At 42.3% G+C, this 20,826-nt stretch overlaps 2 protein-coding genes across 2 annotated transcripts; both read right to left on the bottom strand.

Annotated features, from left to right (window-relative positions):
• Positions 1-892: 892 nt before the first annotated feature.
• On the bottom strand, positions 893-20,224 carry LOC140822974 (purine permease 3-like). The gene is made up of 2 exons (XM_073184022.1): positions 19,333-20,224; positions 893-1,270 (listed from the first exon to the last, which is right to left on the bottom strand). The coding sequence occupies exons 1-2, from the start codon at positions 20,044-20,046 to the stop codon at positions 908-910; spliced, it is 1,077 nt and encodes a 358-aa protein (XP_073040123.1). The 5' UTR covers positions 20,047-20,224; the 3' UTR covers positions 893-907.
• On the bottom strand, positions 9,853-13,975 carry LOC140822973 (uncharacterized). Its single transcript, XM_073184021.1, has 3 exons — positions 11,292-13,975; positions 10,614-11,197; positions 9,853-10,527 (listed from the first exon to the last, which is right to left on the bottom strand). The coding sequence occupies exons 1-3, from the start codon at positions 12,220-12,222 to the stop codon at positions 10,009-10,011; spliced, it is 2,034 nt and encodes a 677-aa protein (XP_073040122.1). The 5' UTR covers positions 12,223-13,975; the 3' UTR covers positions 9,853-10,008.
• Positions 20,225-20,826: the final 602 nt, after the last annotated feature.

Here is a 20,826-nt window from a genome sequence, read left to right as displayed (position 1 = left end):
CGAATCTTCAACCATTGATATATCGAGAGTTGCATATAAATTCGATAAGGATGTAATTTATCTTTGAGTACTAATAGTGGCACGATATGTGCAACTAGAAACATTTTTTCCTAAAGCACATTTCTGCTCTGGTCGGAGACTCTTAGCACTATTAACTCATCAGATCACATATGATATCTTTACCCGTAGGAAAATGGTGCATTCCCGACTATAATACATTTGCTCCTACATATTTCGAAATTACACTCAACCTCATCACCTGATTACAATGAAAATGTGCGGAAACAATCTGATGACGTACAATCATAACCGTGGACTATTCAATTTGATAAGTGAGAACCACTCGGACAGTCGGAGTGAGGGTTGTTCATTGTATCATCATATGATCACTCATATGTATGAATGGACATCTCCATGTCTTTTTTACCAATGAAACATGGTGTTTACATCACATATGTTATTCTCAAGCTCAAACGACATTTATCTTTATTTTAGGTGATTGATTTGACTAGGAACATGTTTAGAATATACGGAACACTTCATAATAAGTTTCATGATCTTACGTTGAGAAGCACACCTCATGGTACCTGTTGTATGTTTAAGGACTTTATCTATACAGCTTACATGGTATATATACAGATAAAACATAATATCATAAATGAATAAAATCGTAAAATATTATTAAATAATGATCGTTTTACATTAGAGTCAATAAAAATCCAATCCACAAGTTGGTTTGTTGAACACCTACTCTAACATATGCAAGCACAAGAAATTGATCTATATAATGACACCATTTATTTGAGCCATGATTCGTATATTTGAGTCCCGCGTATATATATTTTTATTAGAGAAAAATATATTTTAAAAACATAATTCTTTTCTCGATCTTCGTGCTCAAGATCGATCAAGGAGTAGCCACGGATTGTTGATGATGGTTGCTCATCTCAGACTCCGTGATCATGTCATTCTTCTTCATCTTGCTTATTTTGACCTTCTCACCAAGAAAGTAGGACATGAATCCCCAAAGGGATAGAAAAAGAGAGACACCCTTTTCAGATTGGAACTTCTCGTGGTAAAACATGACAGCTAGTAACTCAGTTACCGGTAGCAGCACTGTGATTGCTATGCCTGATAAAAGAGATGATGAGTAAAATATAATACCAATAGCTCCCAAGAAGAAACACTGCCAAATTATCGCACTCCAAATAACAACCAAGTAGTATTTGCCCTCTCCCAGTTCATATTCTCTTGCTTCTCTTGGTATTGCCTGCCAAAACATAATTTTTACGTATAAGTTGATAATCAATTATAATAAATCTCTAAAAATTTAATTTTATACATGAGTTTTCTAAATATATAAGGCACAATCGTCGAAATTTTTCGTGCTATTTTGTCATAAATCATAGCTAACAGAGACGGTGTAACTCAACTATTTTAATACAAATATGAATTAATGTAACGTGGTGTTTCGATTACTACTGTACCTCGAAAACAATTAAAAGACAAAAATTTGTTGCGCTCGATCAATCTCCTTACAACTTGGACATGATAAACGAACACACCATGTAATTAGATGCAATAATGAACTTTGATGCAATAATGAATCAAAAGGTAAAAGCGATAAATTAGATATAAAGTTATAATATTTTTAATGATAAGATAGTGTTTATCTCATTCACACGATATTTGTCTTTATTCGTAATCGTGGATGTCAAATATCTTAATCATTAAATTAATTAATCACCTGACGCCATCGTGTCTGGCTCATTAGTTGGTAGTTAAGGTAAGTAAACAGCCGGCAATAAACTTTTGTTTGATTGCATGATATGAAAATTGATTATTGCAATAAATATTTTAAGTTTGAAAGTAAAATTTAATTTACGCACATAATCTTGAATAATATCTTATCACAAAACACCTGCGAGAGTGTGTTAATAAATTTCTGAGATAGCTCCTCTTCAAATTATCTATCATATGAAAAAATATTACTTTTAATTTCAAAAATACTATTTTTTTTTCTTCTGGATATAGATCAAGTTGACTAGTCTCACGAATATAAATTATTGAGATCGAGAGCTATCCATATTCAATGGGAAAGATTTAGAATCGACACCTACAATTAATCATCCCAAATACCTTCGGTTATTAATATAGTGATTGAGACATTAATTGATATGAAATTTATTGATTGATGGTGTATGTAGTCGGATATCTATAACTGACATATTTCTAATAAAATATTTTCTATCTAAATTTTTCACACAAATATTATTTAACGCCAGGATTTTTTTAGTAAATATACATTCATCACATGCCAATGGGCGATTGATTGTTCACATAATATATTCATTTCTAATAGAGACCTAATTTACCGTTTTGATAAGGATCGGAATCTAATCATAGAAAAACATGACTTAGTGAAATTTAATCTTGAACTTTTAAAATTAAAGAACAGAAGATAAAATCTAATCTAATTAATTCAATCGACTGATTAATTTAATTAATTCAAAATTTTGTAAATTCTACATTGATATATATATATATATATATATATATATATATATATATATATATATATATATATATATGATACCCCATGGAAGACAGGCCCATCTTACGGCCCCATTATGGAAGACAGGCCCAGCAAAGGCCCTATTCTCTCTGGCTCATCCCTAGCCCAAGTGGAAAATAAGCCCACCAAGGGCCCTAGCCCAAATGGAAGACAGGCCCACTAAGGGCCCAGGTATTCTCCTATAAATACCAGGTTTGGGTGTTCAGTTTATTCATTCACTATATTATTTTCAGCAGCACCCTTAGCTGCTCCCCCCATATATCCTCAGTCACTGACTTGAGCGTCGGAGGGGCTACGCCAGGACACCCTCCTGGCCCCCTCTTAACGATCTTCTTTGTTATTTCAGGCTCAGGGTAATTTCCAAACCCGCGTCTGGATTAGTGACACTTGCTGGGAGCGGACCCTAAATTTCCCGTGAGTATCACTTGGCGCCGTCTGTGGGAACAATCTGAGTTGAGACGTAGAGATGGTAGGCAAGAGAGGAAGCAGAAGAGTTAACTCAGCGTCATCGCGTCCTCAGAGGGGACCCGAACCGTCTCATGTTGAGGCGAGGCAGGAACAACCTCGTCAAGAGACAAGAACTGAGCAGCCCCGTCACGAGACGAGGGTTGAGCAAACCCGTCCTAATGAGAACGTGGGAAACTTGACCTTGGAACAGTTGGGCCAATTCATCGCCCGTACAGTAGATGAGGCCATGAGGAGGAACCAAGAGTCTATGAGTGCTGGGGAACGGGCCCATCGTCAGGAGCGTGAGGAAAATGTTGAAGTCCACCAGAGCAGGGTTGAAGAGACGCAACCACCTCAGAGTGGAGAAATTAGTGAGATGGGGGAGATGTGGAAGGAGATACAGAGATTGAGGGAGCAGGTGGGAAGCAGGGCGCCGGTACCCAAGAGAGGAAGCCCTTTTTCACTAGCCATCTTGGAGGAAGGGCTCCCTCCGAATTTCCGACAATCAAACGTTGGAGAGTATGACGGACATACAGACCCTGAGGAACACTTGGGGAGATTTGAGAATGCGGCTCTGTTGCACCAATATTCGGATGGAGTCAGGTGCAGGGTGTTTCTGGGCACGTTGGTGAGGTCAGCCAAGCAATGGTTTAATACCCTGCAGCCCAACTCCATACGGTCGTTCGAGGATTTCTCTGCAGCCTTCTTGCACCGATTTGCCAGCAGCAAGAGGCATCAAAAGAACTATTTGAGTCTATTTGTGATGAAACAACAAGAGGCTGAAACATTGCGGGACTTTGTCCAGCGCTTCAACACTGCAGCACTAGAAATACCAGCGGCTACCCCGGACATCATGATAAGCGCCTTTACCCAAGGGCTGAGGGGGGGAGAATTCTTCAAATCGCTGGTCAAGAAGCCTCCGTCGAGCTATGATGACTTGTTAGCTCGGGCGGAGAAATATGTAAACTTGGAGGATGCTCAACGATACAGGAGGATGGAAAACCGGCCCGGAGGAAGTAGGGTGGAGGGAGCCGAGAGAGGTGGAAAGAAGAGGGGTGCAGGGGAAAGAGATGAAGACAGAACCAAAGGTAGAGGACAATTCTCATCACATGTTCCTATGAATAGGAGTCGGGATAAGGTGATGGAGGTGAGGGAGTCGGGGGAGAGAGGGGAGAAGTCGCAGAGGGTTGAGAGCAATGCTCGACCTCCGCCGCAGGGTAGACAAGAAGGATCCTCGTCCAGGAGTGAACTGAGATCTCGCCCATCTTCTAGGCGGGGTCGAGGCCCTCCATGGATACATCAAAGGATCGAAGAGCCGAGAAGAGAAGGACGGGGTCAGGATGCTCCTCGGGAACCTGTCGAACCGAGGAGGAGAGCAGATGGAGATAACCACCCCACAAGAGGAATGATTCATATGATCTCGGGGGGTGCTACTGATGGGGATTCCGGGCGAGCGCGGAAGGCGCATGGGAGGAGGTTGGAGAATTTTGAAATATCGAGGAGTGCGAACTTACCCCAGGATCCTGTCATCAGTTTTGGACCGGATGACCTCCGAGGCGTTGTGGCTCCTCATAATGATGCCTTGGTGGTGACAGCCACCGTTGCCAATTACGATGTGGCACGAATTTTTATTGATAATGGAAGCTCTGTTAATATCCTGTTCAAGAGCACCCTGGATCAGATGAATGTGGATGGATTTGAGTTCGAGCCGATCTCCACTCCTCTATATGGATTTGCAGGACATGCCATCCCGCCGCTCGGTCAAATTGTCCTTCCTCTATCTTTGGGACATGAGCCTCGGCGGGTAACGAAGATGACAACCTTTACTGTGGTGGACACCCCATCCGCTTACAATGGAATTCTTGGGCGACCAGCCCTCAAGGATTTCAGAGCTGTAGCGTCCACCTATCATCAGAAGTTGAAGTTTCCTGTAGGGAGGGAGGTTGGAGTCTTATGTGGGGACCAGAAAGTCGCTCGTCGATGTTATGAGGGGATAGTGAAAGAAGAGGGGAAGAGGGCACGTGTGGAGGTCAATATGATTAGAAGGGGGCGAAGTGGGTTGCCCGTGGTAAGGAGGGAGGTTCATGAGGTGATGGATGAGAAGCCGGAGATCGTGACATTGGGGCCTGACAAGAAAACTCTAAGAATAGCCCCTGACCTTGACCCAGAGGTAAGGGAAAAACTTATTACTTGTTTACAAGCTAATCTCAACAGGTTCGCTTGGTCTGCCCAAGAGCTCACAGGGACGAGTCCAGAGGTAGCAGAACATCGGTTAAACATCTTACCGAATTCTCGTCCCGTGAAACAGAAGAAAAGACACTTCGGGCCCGAGAAAGATATAGTTATAAAAAAGGAGGTGGGAGAGTTGCTCAGTTCCGGGCACATTCGAGAGGTACAATTTCCTACTTGGCTCTCGAATGTCGTTCTTGTTCCGAAAAGTTCAGGAAAATGGAGGATGTGTGTGGACTTCAGAGATCTCAACAAGGCATGTCCTAAAGATTGTTATCCCTTGCCGCGGATAGATCAGTTGGTGGACTCCACAGCCGGACATCAGTATTTGTGCATGCTGGATGCTTATCAGGGGTACCATCAAATCCCCTTGGCCATGGAGGATCAAGATAAAGTAAGTTTCATTACCTCTGAAGGAACTTTCTGTTACGTGGTCATGCCCTTCGGACTCAAAAATGCTGGAGCCACGTATCAGCGGTTGATGGATAAAGTCTTTTCTAAGCAGGTGGGGAGGAATGTGGAAGTGTATGTGGATGACATCATGGTAAAGTCTAAGGATTCGACCCTGCTCATACCTGACCTAGTGGAGACATTTTCCACCCTCAGGTCATATGGGCTGAAGCTGAACCCTCAAAAGTGTATATTTGGGGTGAAGAGTGGGAAGTTTCTGGGCTATATGGTGACAGAGAGGGGGATTGAGGCTAACCCCGAGAAAGTTCAAGCCATCCAGAGTATGGTCTCCCCTCGGGGGCCCAAAGATGTTCAGCAGTTGACAGGGAGGATTGCTGCGCTGGCACGTTTTATCTCAAGGTCCGCCCACAGGAGCTTACCTTTCTTCCGGACCTTGCGAAAAGCAAAAAAATTTGAATGGGGGCCGGATTGTGAGAAGGCTTTCACAGAATTGAAGGAGTACCTGGCCGAGCTTCTCGTCCTGGCCAAACCGGCAACGGGTGAGCCTTTATGGGTATATTTATCTGCCACTGAAGGGGCTGTGAGTTCAGTCCTTGTTAAGCTGGATGGATCGGTTCAGCAGCCGGTGTATTATGTTTCGCATGCTCTCAAAGGAGCCGAGATCCGATACTCCGGGTTGGAAAAATTGGCTTTGGCTTTGGTAATGACAGCCAGACGCTTGAGGCCTTACTTCTTATCTCATCCGATTGTGGTGCTCACGAACAGCCCATTGGGCAGAATTCTAACTCATTCGGATATGTCTGGCCGCTTGATCAAGTGGACCACTGAGCTAGGGGAGTACGACATCCAGTATGAGCCAAGAACATCTATCAAAGCACAAGCCTTAGCTGATTTTCTAGCTGAGACTGTGCATCTTGAAAATGAGGACCCTTGGAAAGTATATGTTGATGGTTCATCTTCTAAAGAGGGGAGCGGGGTAGGAGTGGTACTGATTTCACCAGCTGGGGAGGAAGTGAAGTTGGCAGTTAGGTTGGACTTTCGAGCATCCAACAATGAGGCAGAATATGAGGCTGTGTTGGCGGGACTGCGAGCAGCCAGAAATGTAGGAGCTACCCGGGTACTTATTTTTTCTGACTCACAGTTGGTAGCGCAACAGATGAAGGGAATGTATGATGTGAAAGATGAGAAACTTATTGAGTATGCTCAAGAAGTGGACAGAGTCAGAGAGAAATTCACGGAGATTACATTTGAACAGATTCCCAGGAAAGAAAATGAGAAGGCAGACACTCTAGCCAAAATGGCTGGGACAATGGGGAGTTGGAAGACTAGAGATGTGGTATTTCAAATTGAACTCACACCTCAAACGAGTTCACCCGCAGTTGAAAAGGAGGAGGAGGATTGGAGAACCGCAATAACTGATTATTTGAAAGAAGGAAAGCTTCCCGATGACCCTCGCGAAGCTCGTAAGTTGAAGATGAAATGTTCACGTTATGTGATGGTCGGAGATGTGTTGTTTAAAACATCTTTTGCAGGACCGCTTCTTCGATGTTTGAGTTATACCGAGGCTGATTATGTGCTCCGAGAGGTTCACGAGGGATGTTGTGGAAATCATCTAGGGGCTTATGCATTGGCGAGGAAAGTGATGCTCGCCGGTTATTCTTGGCCCTCGATACTGTATGATGCTCAAGAGTTAGTGATGTCTTGTGATAGTTGTCAACGTCATGCCCGATTGCATCACCGGCCAGCGGCCATGATGAAGACTGTCACGGCCGCATGTCCTTTTGACCAGTGGGGAATGGATATTGTGGGACCTTTTCCTACAGCTCCTGCTCAAAAGAAATTTCTTTTGGTAGCGGTTGACTATTTCTCCAAATGGGTGGAGGCAGAACCGTTGGCCAGAATCACTGAGAATGACGTCATGAAGTTCTTGTGGAAGAATATAGTATGCAGATACGGGGTACCCAGGAGACTGATATCCGATAATGGGAGACAGTTCCAAGGGGCCAAGATCCAAGCTTGGTGTAAGGAGATGAAGATCCAACAGGTCTTTACCTCTGTAGCTTACCCGCAGAGTAATGGCCAGGTAGAGGTGACTAATCGGACGCTGGTGCAGGGTCTGAAAGTTCGACTGGGCAAAGCTAAAGGCAATTGGGTGGATGAGCTACCAAGTGTCTTATGGGCATACCGAACCACTCCGAGAGAAGGAACCAAAGAAACTCCTTTCGGTTTGGTTTATGGTACTGAAGCAGTGCTCCCGGCTGAGGTCGGGTTGGAATCGGCAAGGGTGATGCTTTATGACGAGGATAATGGTGCGAGACGTGCTACTGACCTTGATCTGTTGGAAGGAAAGAGAGAGTCTGCCAGCATTCAACTGGAAGCCTATAAGAACCGCATTGCACAGTCTTATAATCGGAGAGTCGTGCAGAGAAACTTTCAAGTGGGTGATTTGGTCCTAAGGAAGGTGCAAGAAGAGCAGAGGGGAAAACTGGACCCAAAGTGGGAGGGTCCCTTCAAGGTGGTCGAGAGACTGAGCTCTGGAGCCTATTACTTGGAGAATACGCAAGGCAAAGCTTTGAAAAGGCCTTGGAATGCTTATCACCTCAGAAAATACTATTCTTGATTCTGTCATTGATGTATTTTATTTCCTGAATTTTCCTATGTAATCTATTGGAATTCAATAAAATCAAGTTCTTCCCTTTAGTTCATGAATGTTGTTATATTGTGAGAGTGATAAAATAATTCTATTTTCCTACTAAGGCATCGCCTAGTAGAGGGGTTCGAGGGTGGAAGTGTTGAATCTTTATTTTCCTACTAAGGCATCGCCTAGTAGAGGAGTTAGAGGGTGAGGGTGTTGATTTTTATTTTCCTGCTAAGGTGTCACCTAGCAGAGGAGTTAGAGGGCTGGGGCGTTGAATTTTTATTTTCCTACTAAGGCATCGCCTAGTAGAGGAGTTAGAGGGTAGAGTGTGTTGATTTTTATTTTCCTGCTAAGGTGTCACCTAGCAGAGGAGTTAGAGAGCTGGGGCGTTGAATTTTTATTTTCCTACTAAGGCATCGCCTAGTAGAGGAGTTAGAGGGTGAGGGTGTTGATTTTTATTTTCCTGCTAAGGTGTCACCTAGCAGAGGAGTTAGAGGGCTGGGGCGTTGAATTTTTATTTTCCTACTAAGGCATCGCCTAGTAGAGGAGTTAGAGGGTAGAGTGTGTTGATTTTTATTTTCCTGCTAAGGTGTCACCTAGCAGAGGAGTTAGAGAGCTGGGGCGTTGAATTTTTATTTTCCTACTAAGGCATCGCCTAGTAGAGGAGTTAGAGGGTGAGGGTGTTGATTTTTATTTTCCTGCTAAGGTGTCACCTAGCAGAGGAGTTAGAGGGCTGGGGCGTTGAATTTTTATTTTCCTACTAAGGCATCGCCTAGTAGAGGAGTTAGAGGGTAGAGTGTGTTGATTTTTATTTTCCTGCTAAGGTGTCACCTAGCAGAGGAGTTAGAGAGCTGGGGCGTTGAATTTTTATTTTCCTACTAAGGCATCGCCTAGTAGAGGAGTTAGAGGGTGAGGGTGTTGATTTTTATTTTCCTGCTAAGGTGTCACCTAGCAGAGGAGTTAGAGGGCTGGGGCGTTGAATTTTTATTTTCCTACTAAGGCATCGCCTAGTAGAGGAGTTAGAGGGTGAGGGTGTTGATTTTTATTTTCCTGCTAAGGTGTCACCTAGCAGAGGAGTTAGAGGGCTGGGGCGTTGAATTTCTATTTTTCCTGCTAAGGTGTCACCTAGCAGAGGAGTTAGAGGGTTGGGGCGTTGAATTTCTATTTTTCCTGCTAAGGTGTCACCTAGCAGAGGAGTTAGAGGGTGAGGGTGTTGATTTTTATTTTCCTGCTAAGGTGTCACCTAGCAGAGGAGTTAGAAGGTGAGGGTGTGGATTTTTATTTTCCTACTAAGGCATCACCTAGTAGAGGAGTTAGAGGGTGAGGGTGTTAAATTTTATTTTCCTGCTAAGGTGTCACCTGGCGGGGGAGTTAGAGTGTGTTGATTTTATTTTCCTGCTCAGGTGTCACCTAGCAGAGGAGTTAGAGTGTGGTGACGTTAAAATTTTATTTTCCTGTTGGGATGTCACTTAGCAGATGAGTTAGAGGGTGGAGATTTTATTTGCCCTAGCGGGTTAATAGTATCAGAGACAAACTCATGAGAAGCAGTAAATTCAAATGCAAAATACCCAAGGTTGCATAAACAAAACGAGTTCGTACATGTCAAAAGTGCGCAAAAGGAAATAGCCAAATGTAAACGTCCCAAAAGTCGCATAATCCTATGGAAAATAAAATAATGCAGAAAATAACATAAATAAAGGAGCTCAATCTAGGAATCGGGGGGGAGACTCGATATGAAGCTCTCGAAGTCGATAAAGTCAGTAGGGGCGCCTGGCGGAGGATAGCCCTGAGCATGGAAAAGGCCGACTGCACCCTCGAAGCCCACCCCCAGGTAGTGAAAAGCTTTCGGGCCACAGATCTCGACAAATTCTTCGGATTTGAGAAATTCCTCTTTGAAGGAGGAAACTTCTGCAGCGTGTCGCACCTTGGCATCTTCGAGCTCAGCTTGTGAATCCTTTAAATCTGTCTTTAACTTCTGGATGTCTTTAGCTTGGTCTTCTGTCAGTCGCTGGAGCTCGTGTTTCTCTTTCAGAAGCTCTTGTTTTTCCTTCAGAAACTCGTCACCCCGAGCTTGGGACTCCGAAAGCTCCTTAGCGTGTGTCGCTTTCATCTCATCGATAGTAGCTTGGAGCTGTTCACGAAGAGCCATGCCCTCGCGCAAGTCTTGGCAGGCAGTAGATCGAGTGGCGTTGGCACGCTCCACCAACTCCCCTATGTACATCATGCCCTGGATAAATAGACAAGAGTGAAAAGATGACAAGTAAATCATACATGTATTAGACATTAATCTAAAGAATAGAAAGAGAAATATACCTCAGTGATGCTGCTGCATGTCCGGCGAGTGAGGTCAGACCACCCCAGTGAATTAATGAATGCTGCATCCGCTTCGGAAGGAAGCTGATACATTATCTTTTGAGCCAGCTGAGTAGGACCTCGCCCCACAATGGCTGTAGCTGATGTGTATAGAGGATGTACCCCTGATGCAGGAGGGGGCTCCTCATCGGACTCAGATCCTTCTGGAGAAGAGACCGACACTACTGAGATCTCTGAAATCTTGCGTTTACCATGATGGGGGACTGACGGGCTAGGATCAACAGACACCTTTTGTTTACCGGACGGAGGAGGGGACTTGGCGCGAGGAGGTGGAGAGGAGGCTCGCTTTGGGGCAGAGGAGGAGGAGCCCGTCTTCTTCTTCTTCACAGCAGCAGTAGGGGAGCTAGCGGACTTCTGCACAGTAGTAGAGCAGGAACCTGTTTTCTTTTTCTCAGCGACAGAACAATCTCTTTTTGTGCCCGCCGTGACTGTCGGGGTAATGGACTTCTGGGGTGCTGATGAGGAACCCCCGGCCTTTGTCTTGGAGAGCTCACGGAGAAATAGGGCGTTCATGACTCTAGTACCTGCAAGCAGAGACAAAGAACCAAATGAGAATGTTATCAAGTAACATAATAAACGAAAGAAAAACAAGAAGTATGAAAGGGCGAGAATATCTACCAGCATCCTCCTTCAGCTTAATTTTCGCGGGACTTAACCCGACGTGGCACAGGAGATCTTCAGATAGAAGTTGGGGGATGCTAAAGCATCGGTCTCCTAATACACTCATTATGTGTAGATAATCCTTATCTTTCTTATAATCCTTTGAAAGCTCAGGCTTAGTGAAGTTAGGGCACCAATCAGTGGAACAAGTCAGTTCTTCCGGTGGCTGGATAAAGAAAAAGTATTTTTTCCAGTCCTTCACATGACTAGGAGCCCCATCGAAAAGCTTGCGGTTAGACCGGGAAATCACATAGAAGGGTCCCTCTTTAGACTTGGCTAAGACAAGGAAGTAGGAGAAGGTAGTGCAACTTAAAGGAAGATCTAAAGCCCGGAATAACACGATGAGGCAGCATATTGAGCGGAGAGCATTGGGAGTGAGTAAACCTAAATGCATCTTATAATAATTGCTCAGCTTCTGAAGGAAATCATCTAGTGGAAAGCGCAGACCTGCATCGAAATGGTGCTGGAAGAATGTGTAACAACCCTTGGGAGCTAAATAGGGACGGTCGTCGGGGGTAGGAATTATGATCTGGTGAGAAGAGGGAATATGCCACATAGTCCTAATTTTGGGTTCGCTACCGAAAGGGATGTGGGATGACAGATGACCATACCACAAGTTGTCTGCATTAGATATGTTCATTTGTTGGGTTACATGGCGAATCTCCTTACCAGGGCGGCTATGAGTGACGACTTCTACCTCAGGGGTAAATTCAGGATCTTCTAAGGAATTCCTAGACTCGCTAGACCTCTTGGAACCGCTCGCGGAAGTAGACTCAGAATTACTCGCGGAAGTAGACTCAGAACCGCTCGCGGAAGTAGACTCAGAATTACTCGCGGAATCAGACTCGGAATTGCTCGGAGAACTAAACTCGGCAGCATAGGAAGACATTTTCTAAGGACAACTGAGCAAATAAAAAAGAATACTAACCCCGACGTAGCGTGGAAAGGTACACAAGGGACAAGACCGAGAGCTGCTGGGCGAGACGCGTGCGGGGCGAGCGCTCTTGGGCGAGACTCGGGCGCGGTGGGGCGAGAGCGCTCGGGCGCTGCTGGGCGAGGCTCGGGCGCTGCTGGGCGAGACTCGGGTGCTGTGGGGCGAGAGCGCTCGGGCGCTGTGGGCGAGACGCGGGCGTGCGGGGCGAGAGCTGCTGGGCGGGACTCGGGCGTGTGGGGCGAGAGCTGTTGGGCGAGACGCCGAGCGCTCTTGGGCGAGACTCGGGCGCGGTGGGGCGAGAGCGCTCGGGCGCTGCTGGGCGAGACTCGGGCGCTGTGGGGCGAGAGCGCTCGGGCGCTGTGGGCGAGACGCGGGCGTGTGAGGCGAGGGCTGGAGGGCGAGGCGCTGGGCGGTGGTTGGGCGAGAGTGTGGGCGAGACTGGGTGTTGGGGCGAGGCGCTGGGCGGTGGTTGGGCGAGAGTTTGGGCGAGATGCTGGGGCAGGAGGGCGAGGCACTGGGCGGTGGTTGGGCGAGAGTTTGGGCGAGACTGCGATCTCTCGGCGGGGCTGTGAGGCGAAGGTGAGGCGCTGTTGGGCGAGATGCTGGGGCAGGAGGGCGAGGCGATGGGCGGTGGTTGGCGAGACTGGGTGTTTGGGCGAGGCGTTGGGCGGTGGTGGGGCGAGAGTGATGGGCGGTGGTCGGCGAGGGTGATGTCGCGCGAGGGCAAGGGCGGAACTAGGTGCAGCCGAGCGAAGACGCGTGGTTACTAGGCGAAGAAAATTTGTAGAATGAAGCGTGAAGGGAATTCTGAGGGGGAATAGTAGTAATAAAGTGAGAGAGAAGTCCTATTTATAAAGAAAGCCAAGGACCAAATCTTTTCTTCCTGAACAGGATTGCGATTTGATATCTTTCACTTGGAGCAGGATTGCGATTTGATATCTTTCCTTTCAGAGCAAGATTGCGATATGATTTAATTTGCGATATGATTTAATTTGCTTCCAAATTTTTGGAGACTGACGAGAACGGCAGAAAGAAAATGCACGCCCTCACCCTTGCGAGTGGTTGTTTCTGAAAAAATTATGGGGGCGTTGCCCCCACACCCCCACGACCTGACCGGGCAGGTCGATCCCCGCGACCTGACCGGGCAGGTCGATCCCCGTGTTAGCGGTGAACATCATTCGTTAACGGCAAACAAAATTAATTTTTCTGTCACGGTCCGTCCTCATCGCCGATAAACCAAGGACAACACAACTAATCGAACTTTGAACCTACGATTCAGTTCGACTTGGGAGGGGGAGACTGGTGATACCCCATGGAAGACAGGCCCATCTTACGGCCCCATTATGGAAGACAGGCCCAGCAAAGGCCCTATTCTCTCTGGCTCATCCCTAGCCCAAGTGGAAAATAAGCCCACCAAGGGCCCTAGCCCAAATGGAAGACAGGCCCACTAAGGGCCCAGGTATTCTCCTATAAATACCAGGTTTGGGTGTTCAGTTTATTCATTCACTATATTATTTTCAGCAGCACCCTTAGCTGCTCCCCCCATATATCCTCAGTCACTGACTTGAGCGTCGGAGGGGCTACGCCAGGACACCCTCCTGGCCCCCTCTTAACGATCTTCTTTGTTATTTCAGGCTCAGGGTAATTTCCAAACCCGCGTCTGGATTAGTGACACTTGCTGGGAGCGGACCCTAAATTTCCCGTGAGTATCAATATATATTGAATATATATATATATATATATATATATATATATATATATATATATATATATATATATATATATATATATATATATTCAATATATATACAGAAATTGTTCAGATAAGAATCTTGTTTGAAACAGATTGTATTCAGAATATGTGTTATCTGAAGTTAGTATACAGATTGATTTTGATACAGTTGAGATTTTGATCAGTGATTGATAAGATATCGATATCAGAAAGTTTAGAAATGTCAGAAATGTATTTTGTCTGATTTGACAAATTATTCTATTCGACTGTAGTTTTATATCTGCTGAGTATTGTCATTGCTCTAAATCAGTATTTGAGACATCCTATATTGTTTTGAGGAGCATATTTTATTGGCAGATGAGATATAACAGTTGATCAGAATGACATGAAGATGTTTATCAGAAATCCTTGTTTTATGAGTTCATTGAACTCACTAGATCTGTATAGGATATTGATATTTCATCTTTAATTGGATATTACTGTGTTTTGAATCTGTATATGCTACAGATTAGTGTAAACTAGAGGGAATATATACAGTTCAATTGAATCAGAGTTGAATTCAAGAGTTACAGTAATTCAAGAATGGGATCAGAATGTTCAGAACTTGTTTGTAATAATCAGAACAGAGTAACAGATATGTGATTCTGTGTTTTGTATGAGATGGATTATCTTGTGATCTCAAAATGTGTCAGAATTGTACAGCCAAGCTTGATATTGATAGTCAGAGCCGAATACCAGGTAGGTATTTCTTCTGTAAATTATGTTATTAACTGATTTGTTTATGGCAGTAGTTCGAAGTTGAAATCACATACAATGTCAGAAATGCGCTGTAGTGACTTCAGTTGTTATGGTTGTGACTGAGAATATATGATATTCGAACAGACAGTTTTTATATAGACAGATTAAGTCAGTGGTGACAGATTTGCACTGAAATGTTGGCAGAAATTGTACTGATATGTCTGAATCGCTAACAGAAAAGACAGAAAGATAGAAATCAGAATGATTTATTACATAGTTGTGAAGTTCTAAATAGAAATGGGAGTACATTTCTATAGCATCCGTAATGAAATTACTGCCATTTTCTCCAAATTGAAATATAATATGATTATGATTGACAGATTGTTCAATCTATATCTATTAGTTGTACAAGATGATGTACAAACAGAACCAAATGACACAGATTGATGTCAGAACATAGTCAGAGTGACTAGAATGTAGAAGTAAACGATATCAGATTGTGATTTCGATTAAGTTTACAGTTATGGCAGATCATACCATAAGTTATTTTGCAGATTATTTACAGATTGATAGACAGTCAGAGTGTATTATCCAGATATTGGAAGACTTTGATAGAGTTATAGAATGCTAGATGTTAGCACTAATTGATATGATTCAGTATTACTGTGTGGCAATAGCTATCAGCTTATCAGAGGGGTAATGAGATAGTACAGACAAGACAGTATACGATGAGTACTACAGATTTCTTTTGAAGACAATTCGAAGGAAGATGCAGATAGTTCAGAATGGACAGATTTAAGAAACCAACGTCGGATGATGACGATTGGTAGTTGAAGCTAAAGATTGTTTATGTCTTTGTTTGAGGTAAACAGATTTGTTAACAGCTGATGATACTGATATGTGACAAGCTGTAGATTGGTTTATACGGATGTTGTATAACCAACATGGCAAGATTGATTCTGTCAGAGTTAGTGTAAGAAGTATTAGAATAGTATACTTTATGAAGTTTTATTCCAGAATTGAAATCTGAGGTTGATACCAGAAAGAGATTTCAGAATGGATTCATTGAGATGAGAGTTTGATTTAATCTCTGTTATACATTTCTTCTGATATATCTGAATTGATTGTTTATGAGTTCGAGGACGAACTCAGATCTAAGAGGGGGAGAAATGTAATGCCCGAGGATTTGATTATCCTGATCTATGTTAATTTAATTATTATGAATTGAAGTGATTATAACCGGACCATCTTGAGAATAAATTGAGAGGACTAAATAGTTGGGCGAAGATGGCGCGCCCGGGCGGAAGTTTTTAACCGCCCGAGCGCGAGTGCCTCGGAGAAGAAGGCCGAGAGTTACTCGCCCGGGCGGAAGTTTGTGCTCGCCCGAGCAAGACTGCTTGAACTTGCAAAGGCCGAGAGTTACTCGCCCGGGCGGAAATTTGTGCTCGCCCTAGCGAGAGACGTGCAGTAAGAAGAATAAGCCACTTGCCTTGCATGCGAGATGGAGTATATATATATATATATATATATATATATATATATATATATATATATATATATATATATATATATATATATAACAATCGAATTTTCCTTAGAATTCATCAGAAAGGAGACGAAATCGTTGGGGAAAGAATCAAGTCTTCTTCAACGCAAAGAATTGGGATTTGCGAGAAATCCGCCCGTCCGAATTTAAATCCAACTTCAGTACTGTGTTCCTATCAACACAGGCTACAACTGGACGTAAGTTTTATTACGTTTAGACATGTTTTGAAATTATGCTATGGTCAGAATTGAATAGGATTCATATATGATGTTCTTGTCATGTTAGACATCATAGAATCGAAGTCAAATTGAGAAATAGACTGTTTATGAAATTGTTATGATTTTCAGAGTCGATTTGACTGAGATTCGATATCAGATTTGTGTTATCGTTGAGATTATAAATTGTATTAATACCGATTATGACTCGTGGTATTATATCTGTGGTGTTCAGAATGACGGGGTATTCAGATTGTATTGTTATGCCGTCGAAACATCAGTTGATTAGATTGATCAGATTCAGTAATGATTTCGATTGTAACGTGATATCGTTGATATGAATTAGATTGTACCTTGTTCAGATATAGATCAGATTATATACTGATTTGAGTATTGATCAGAACAAGTTTTGATTCGAGTTATATACTGATGTTGTATTTATATGATTGTCATTGCCAGACTGGGTATGGACAGATCAGAATACGAGACTTCGTCTTCGTCAGACCGGGAAGACAAAGGTATAAATAGATGTTGATTCGGGATTGCACAACTCGTGTTAGGTTTGACTTGAGTTTCCCCAAATCACATACTTTATTTTATTGCATTGATATTGCAGATTATCAGATTGATATGTGCATGTATTGACTTAGAACAGAGTCAGAGTCCGAGTCTAGGGCAGACAGCCTAGCTAGGGCAGAACCGCCGAGTCTTCCACAGAACCGATAAGACTCTAGACTTACGGTGTATCGAAGAGCTTTAGATGTAGATCGACTTCTATCTCAGACACTCGATACAGAATACCAAAGTCTAAATTAGATCGGGATCCCTAGATTAGAATGAGAGATGAGTCAAGTCTTAGATAGTGAGACTAGAGTTGATTTACAGATCCGTAGTGATTATGTTTCGTAGATTACGATTCATGTTTTATTTACAGACTTGTACTGATACATGTTGTTGATTATGCTACATGTGATAAGATATAATTCATGCTTTTATATATGTTTTATATGCTTGCATGATTACATTGTTTATACTGGGATATTTATATCTCACCGGAGTTATCCGGCTGTTGTCTTGTTTTGTATGTGTGCATGACAACAGGTGGGGCAAAGATCAGGGTCCAGAAGAAGATGAGAGATCAAGATTAGAGTGGTGATTCCGGACTTGGATGTAGATAGGTTTCATTACTAGAACTGTAGTAGTTGAACCTTAGATTAATTGAAAGACTATTGTATATTATTGTACTTTTATACAGATATATATATATTATGTAGATACCATTACCTTCCGCATTTTAAAAGAAAAATTTTTAGACCCTGGTTATCTTAACTGATAATTAAACCCCAAAGATGATTAAGAAGATGATTAGCGTTCGGGTCCCCACAATATATATATATATATAAATATATAAATTTGATCTTCTGATTTAAAACATAAAAGAAAAAGTTTATTATTCTAAATACTCATTATGAGTTTATAAGAGCACCACTAATGTGTTTGATGAAACTGTATATCTCTAATAAGTAAATGTCATATAAGCGTGCTTACATAAATGTCTACGGTGGTGTTCAGATATCGATTCTCATATATATAATACCTACTTAACTAATATGGGTCATTCCATTTTTTTAATATATAGAGGTATAGCCATATTGACCAGCATGCCCAAAAAGCTGATTCAAAATTTCGGTTGACTTACATTATAATATATTTATATGTGTGTGTGTTTTTTCATAAATATTATTCAAATTTCAACTGTCAACTTATAGTGTAATGAATGTGAATATTATTGTGAATATCCCTACTGAGATGAGTTTATTAATTGTTTATAGTGTGAAATTTGTGTGTATTGGCTTTGTTTGGGAGGTATTTAGTGTATTACTCCAATGAGAAGGAAAGTTGAGTTGTCCAACCAGCCAGCTGCTGGGGCCGGTCCGGAACCCATCAAAACTCGTCGTTTGGCGGGATACGGTGGCCCGTTGTTTGGCCGGGTGGAAAGATTTGGCGGGATATGGTGGCCCCTTAGCTTGTTTGCCCGGGTTGAAAGATTGTAACCCAACTCACTAATTTGACACGACCAGATGAGCCACACCGAACCATTTTTAGTTATATATTTAGTGGGTTTGAGTCGGCCATTAAATAGGACGGGTTAAAAATTTCCAATTTTACGTGCCTATTTGGGGGATGGGACGATTCGACGGGTCTAACCCATTTTTACGACTCTATAGTTGAGGCACTTGTGAGGGTTATATTAAAAAAATTAAAGTTTGATTGATATTATTTCGTTAACATCCCGTATCCCGAATTGAAGGACAGGGACGATGGAAGTAAATTAACAAGTCCAGAAATTCTCATTTCAGATAAAGTAAATTCTATAAATTATAATTTTTATTTAAACAAAAACTTGTTTATAAATTTAAATCACTTATATTATTTTTATAAAAGAAACTTCTTAGTTTTTACAAAAAAAAATTTTAAAGAAATTTTATGATTGATGTGATTTTTATATAAGAAACTTCTTAGTTTTACAAAAAACAAAGTTAAAAGATGAGTTTAATTATTAATTGTTTTTAGTGTGAATATTCTAATGAGATGGGTCTTTGTTTTTTCAATTTTTTATTTTTGCTGATTAACTTGTTAAAATTTGGTTTAGATATGCTAATTTAAATTTTTTGATTATTTTGATTTAATCAATGAGGTAATATTTTACAATTACAGAATAAAATAGCTAAAAATAAAATATTAATGAATCAAAATGGAAATTTAAAATCTAACAAGTTAATGCATAATTTTCTAAGAATGATAATTGAAGAGTGGGGTGTAAAAAATATTACCTGGAAATCTTTGTTGATGAGCATGCCGACTGTACAGAAGGCAGTGGCGAAAAAACACATCACCATCTGAATCTCCAAAACAAGAGTGTATGTTAAAGCCTGTCCCGCCTTCAAATACATCAGCTCCACCAACGGCAGAATCAGGCCGTATATCGCTGCCGCACCCAACGTCATGAAAAACCCTACGAAATACTGTTTATCGGACTCACCCTTTGGGCGATCACCGCTCGTGTGAAGCCCCAAAACCACCGCCCCCACCGTCAGCAGAACCACCGCGTTTATGGAGTACGCGGTGAACTTCTGCTTCACGAGGAGGAAAGCAAACACCGCCGTGAAGGCCAGCTGAGTGGCGATGAGCAGGGAGGAAGTGGACACCGGGAGCTTCGCGACGCCGTATGCGTAAAGATAGTCGTCCAAGCCGGTAAAGGTTCCGATCACCGCTGCCGCCCAGAACACTCGGGGTTTCATAAAGAAGAGTTGGGCGTTTGATGTGGTTCTGCGGCGGAGCATGTAGGAAACGAGGAGGGGGATGAGGATTATCGGGCAACCGCCGGTTTCAAGCCAGCTGGAGAACCAGATCCTTTTGCCGCCGCGGATAAAGTAGAGGCGCATGATCAGTGGGCCGCCGCAATTTCCGATGGATAGTATTATGCAGTTGATGATTAGATAGATCCTTTTCATGGCGGCAGTGGTGGTGGCGGCCTGAACTTCCATCTGCAATGATGAATTTTGAACCGCTGATGATTTTGGGATCAGACTCTGTTGACTTCAAAGCAACTTGACCTGCATTTTTATTTTTAGTGATGCGGTTGCTGCTGAAGGACAATTTAGTGTTCCAAATGTTGAGGACGTACGTCTTCAGATTGCGGCATTTGGCTACTTTTATCAGCGTCCGATATTAAACCAAAACATTTACATATGCGGCCGACGTTGTTTACGCTCCACTTTGTACAAAAATTTTATATAAAAGTAATGAAGGTGTATATGAATTATAAAAACATTTTATTTTGGGTCCTTTTTTCAAAAGCTATTTTGGAATGTGGAATATATCACTTGGCATTTTTCGATGTCACTTCAGCAATTATGTTAAAATAATCAAAAATTAAAAGTAATTATACGAAAACTAAATTTTGAACATTTAGTTAACTAAAAGCCAAAATTTAACAAGTAAGTAGAAAAAAAATATTTTCCCTTAAATTAAGTTACTATAGCATATTCAAAATGGCTAGAATAGTCACAGATATATCTATTTCTGAATTCTTGATTTTCATTTTTGCAAAATAATTAACTGCCTGGTTTGATTATCCGTTTTGATTTTATTAGTTTTAAGTTATTTGGTTTATTTAATTATGACATTTGTAACTTAGTTCGGGACTCGGATTGTATAAACCAAACAGACCGTACTACAAGAAAATAATACCATGCTAGAATAAAATGGTTTATTTTTCTAGTTAGGCATTTAAAAAACCCGAAAACCGAACAACATTTTGAAGA

This window comes from Primulina eburnea, chromosome 2 (assembly GCF_022965805.1).
Source record: "Primulina eburnea isolate SZY01 chromosome 2, ASM2296580v1, whole genome shotgun sequence".
Classification (NCBI taxonomy): Eukaryota; Viridiplantae; Streptophyta; class Magnoliopsida; order Lamiales; family Gesneriaceae; genus Primulina; species Primulina eburnea.
This window is presented reverse-complemented; position numbering and strand designations above follow the sequence as displayed.

Coding starts and splice junctions, on each gene's coding strand:
- LOC140822973 (XM_073184021.1), bottom strand. CDS start 12,222: ATGTCTTCCTATGCTGCCGAGTTTAGTTCTCCGAGCAATTCCGAGTCT. Junction 11,198..11,291: donor TAAGCTGAAGGAGGATGCTG/GTAGATATTCTC, acceptor CTCTGCTTGCAG/GTACTAGAGTCATGAACGCC. Junction 10,528..10,613: donor CATGCAGCAGCATCACTGAG/GTATATTTCTCT, acceptor CTATTTATCCAG/GGCATGATGTACATAGGGGA.
- LOC140822974 (XM_073184022.1), bottom strand. CDS start 20,046: ATGGAAGTTCAGGCCGCCACCACCACTGCCGCCATGAAAAGGATCTAT. Junction 1,271..19,332: donor TCATCAACAAAGATTTCCAG/GTAATATTTTTT, acceptor ATGTTTTGGCAG/GCAATACCAAGAGAAGCAAG.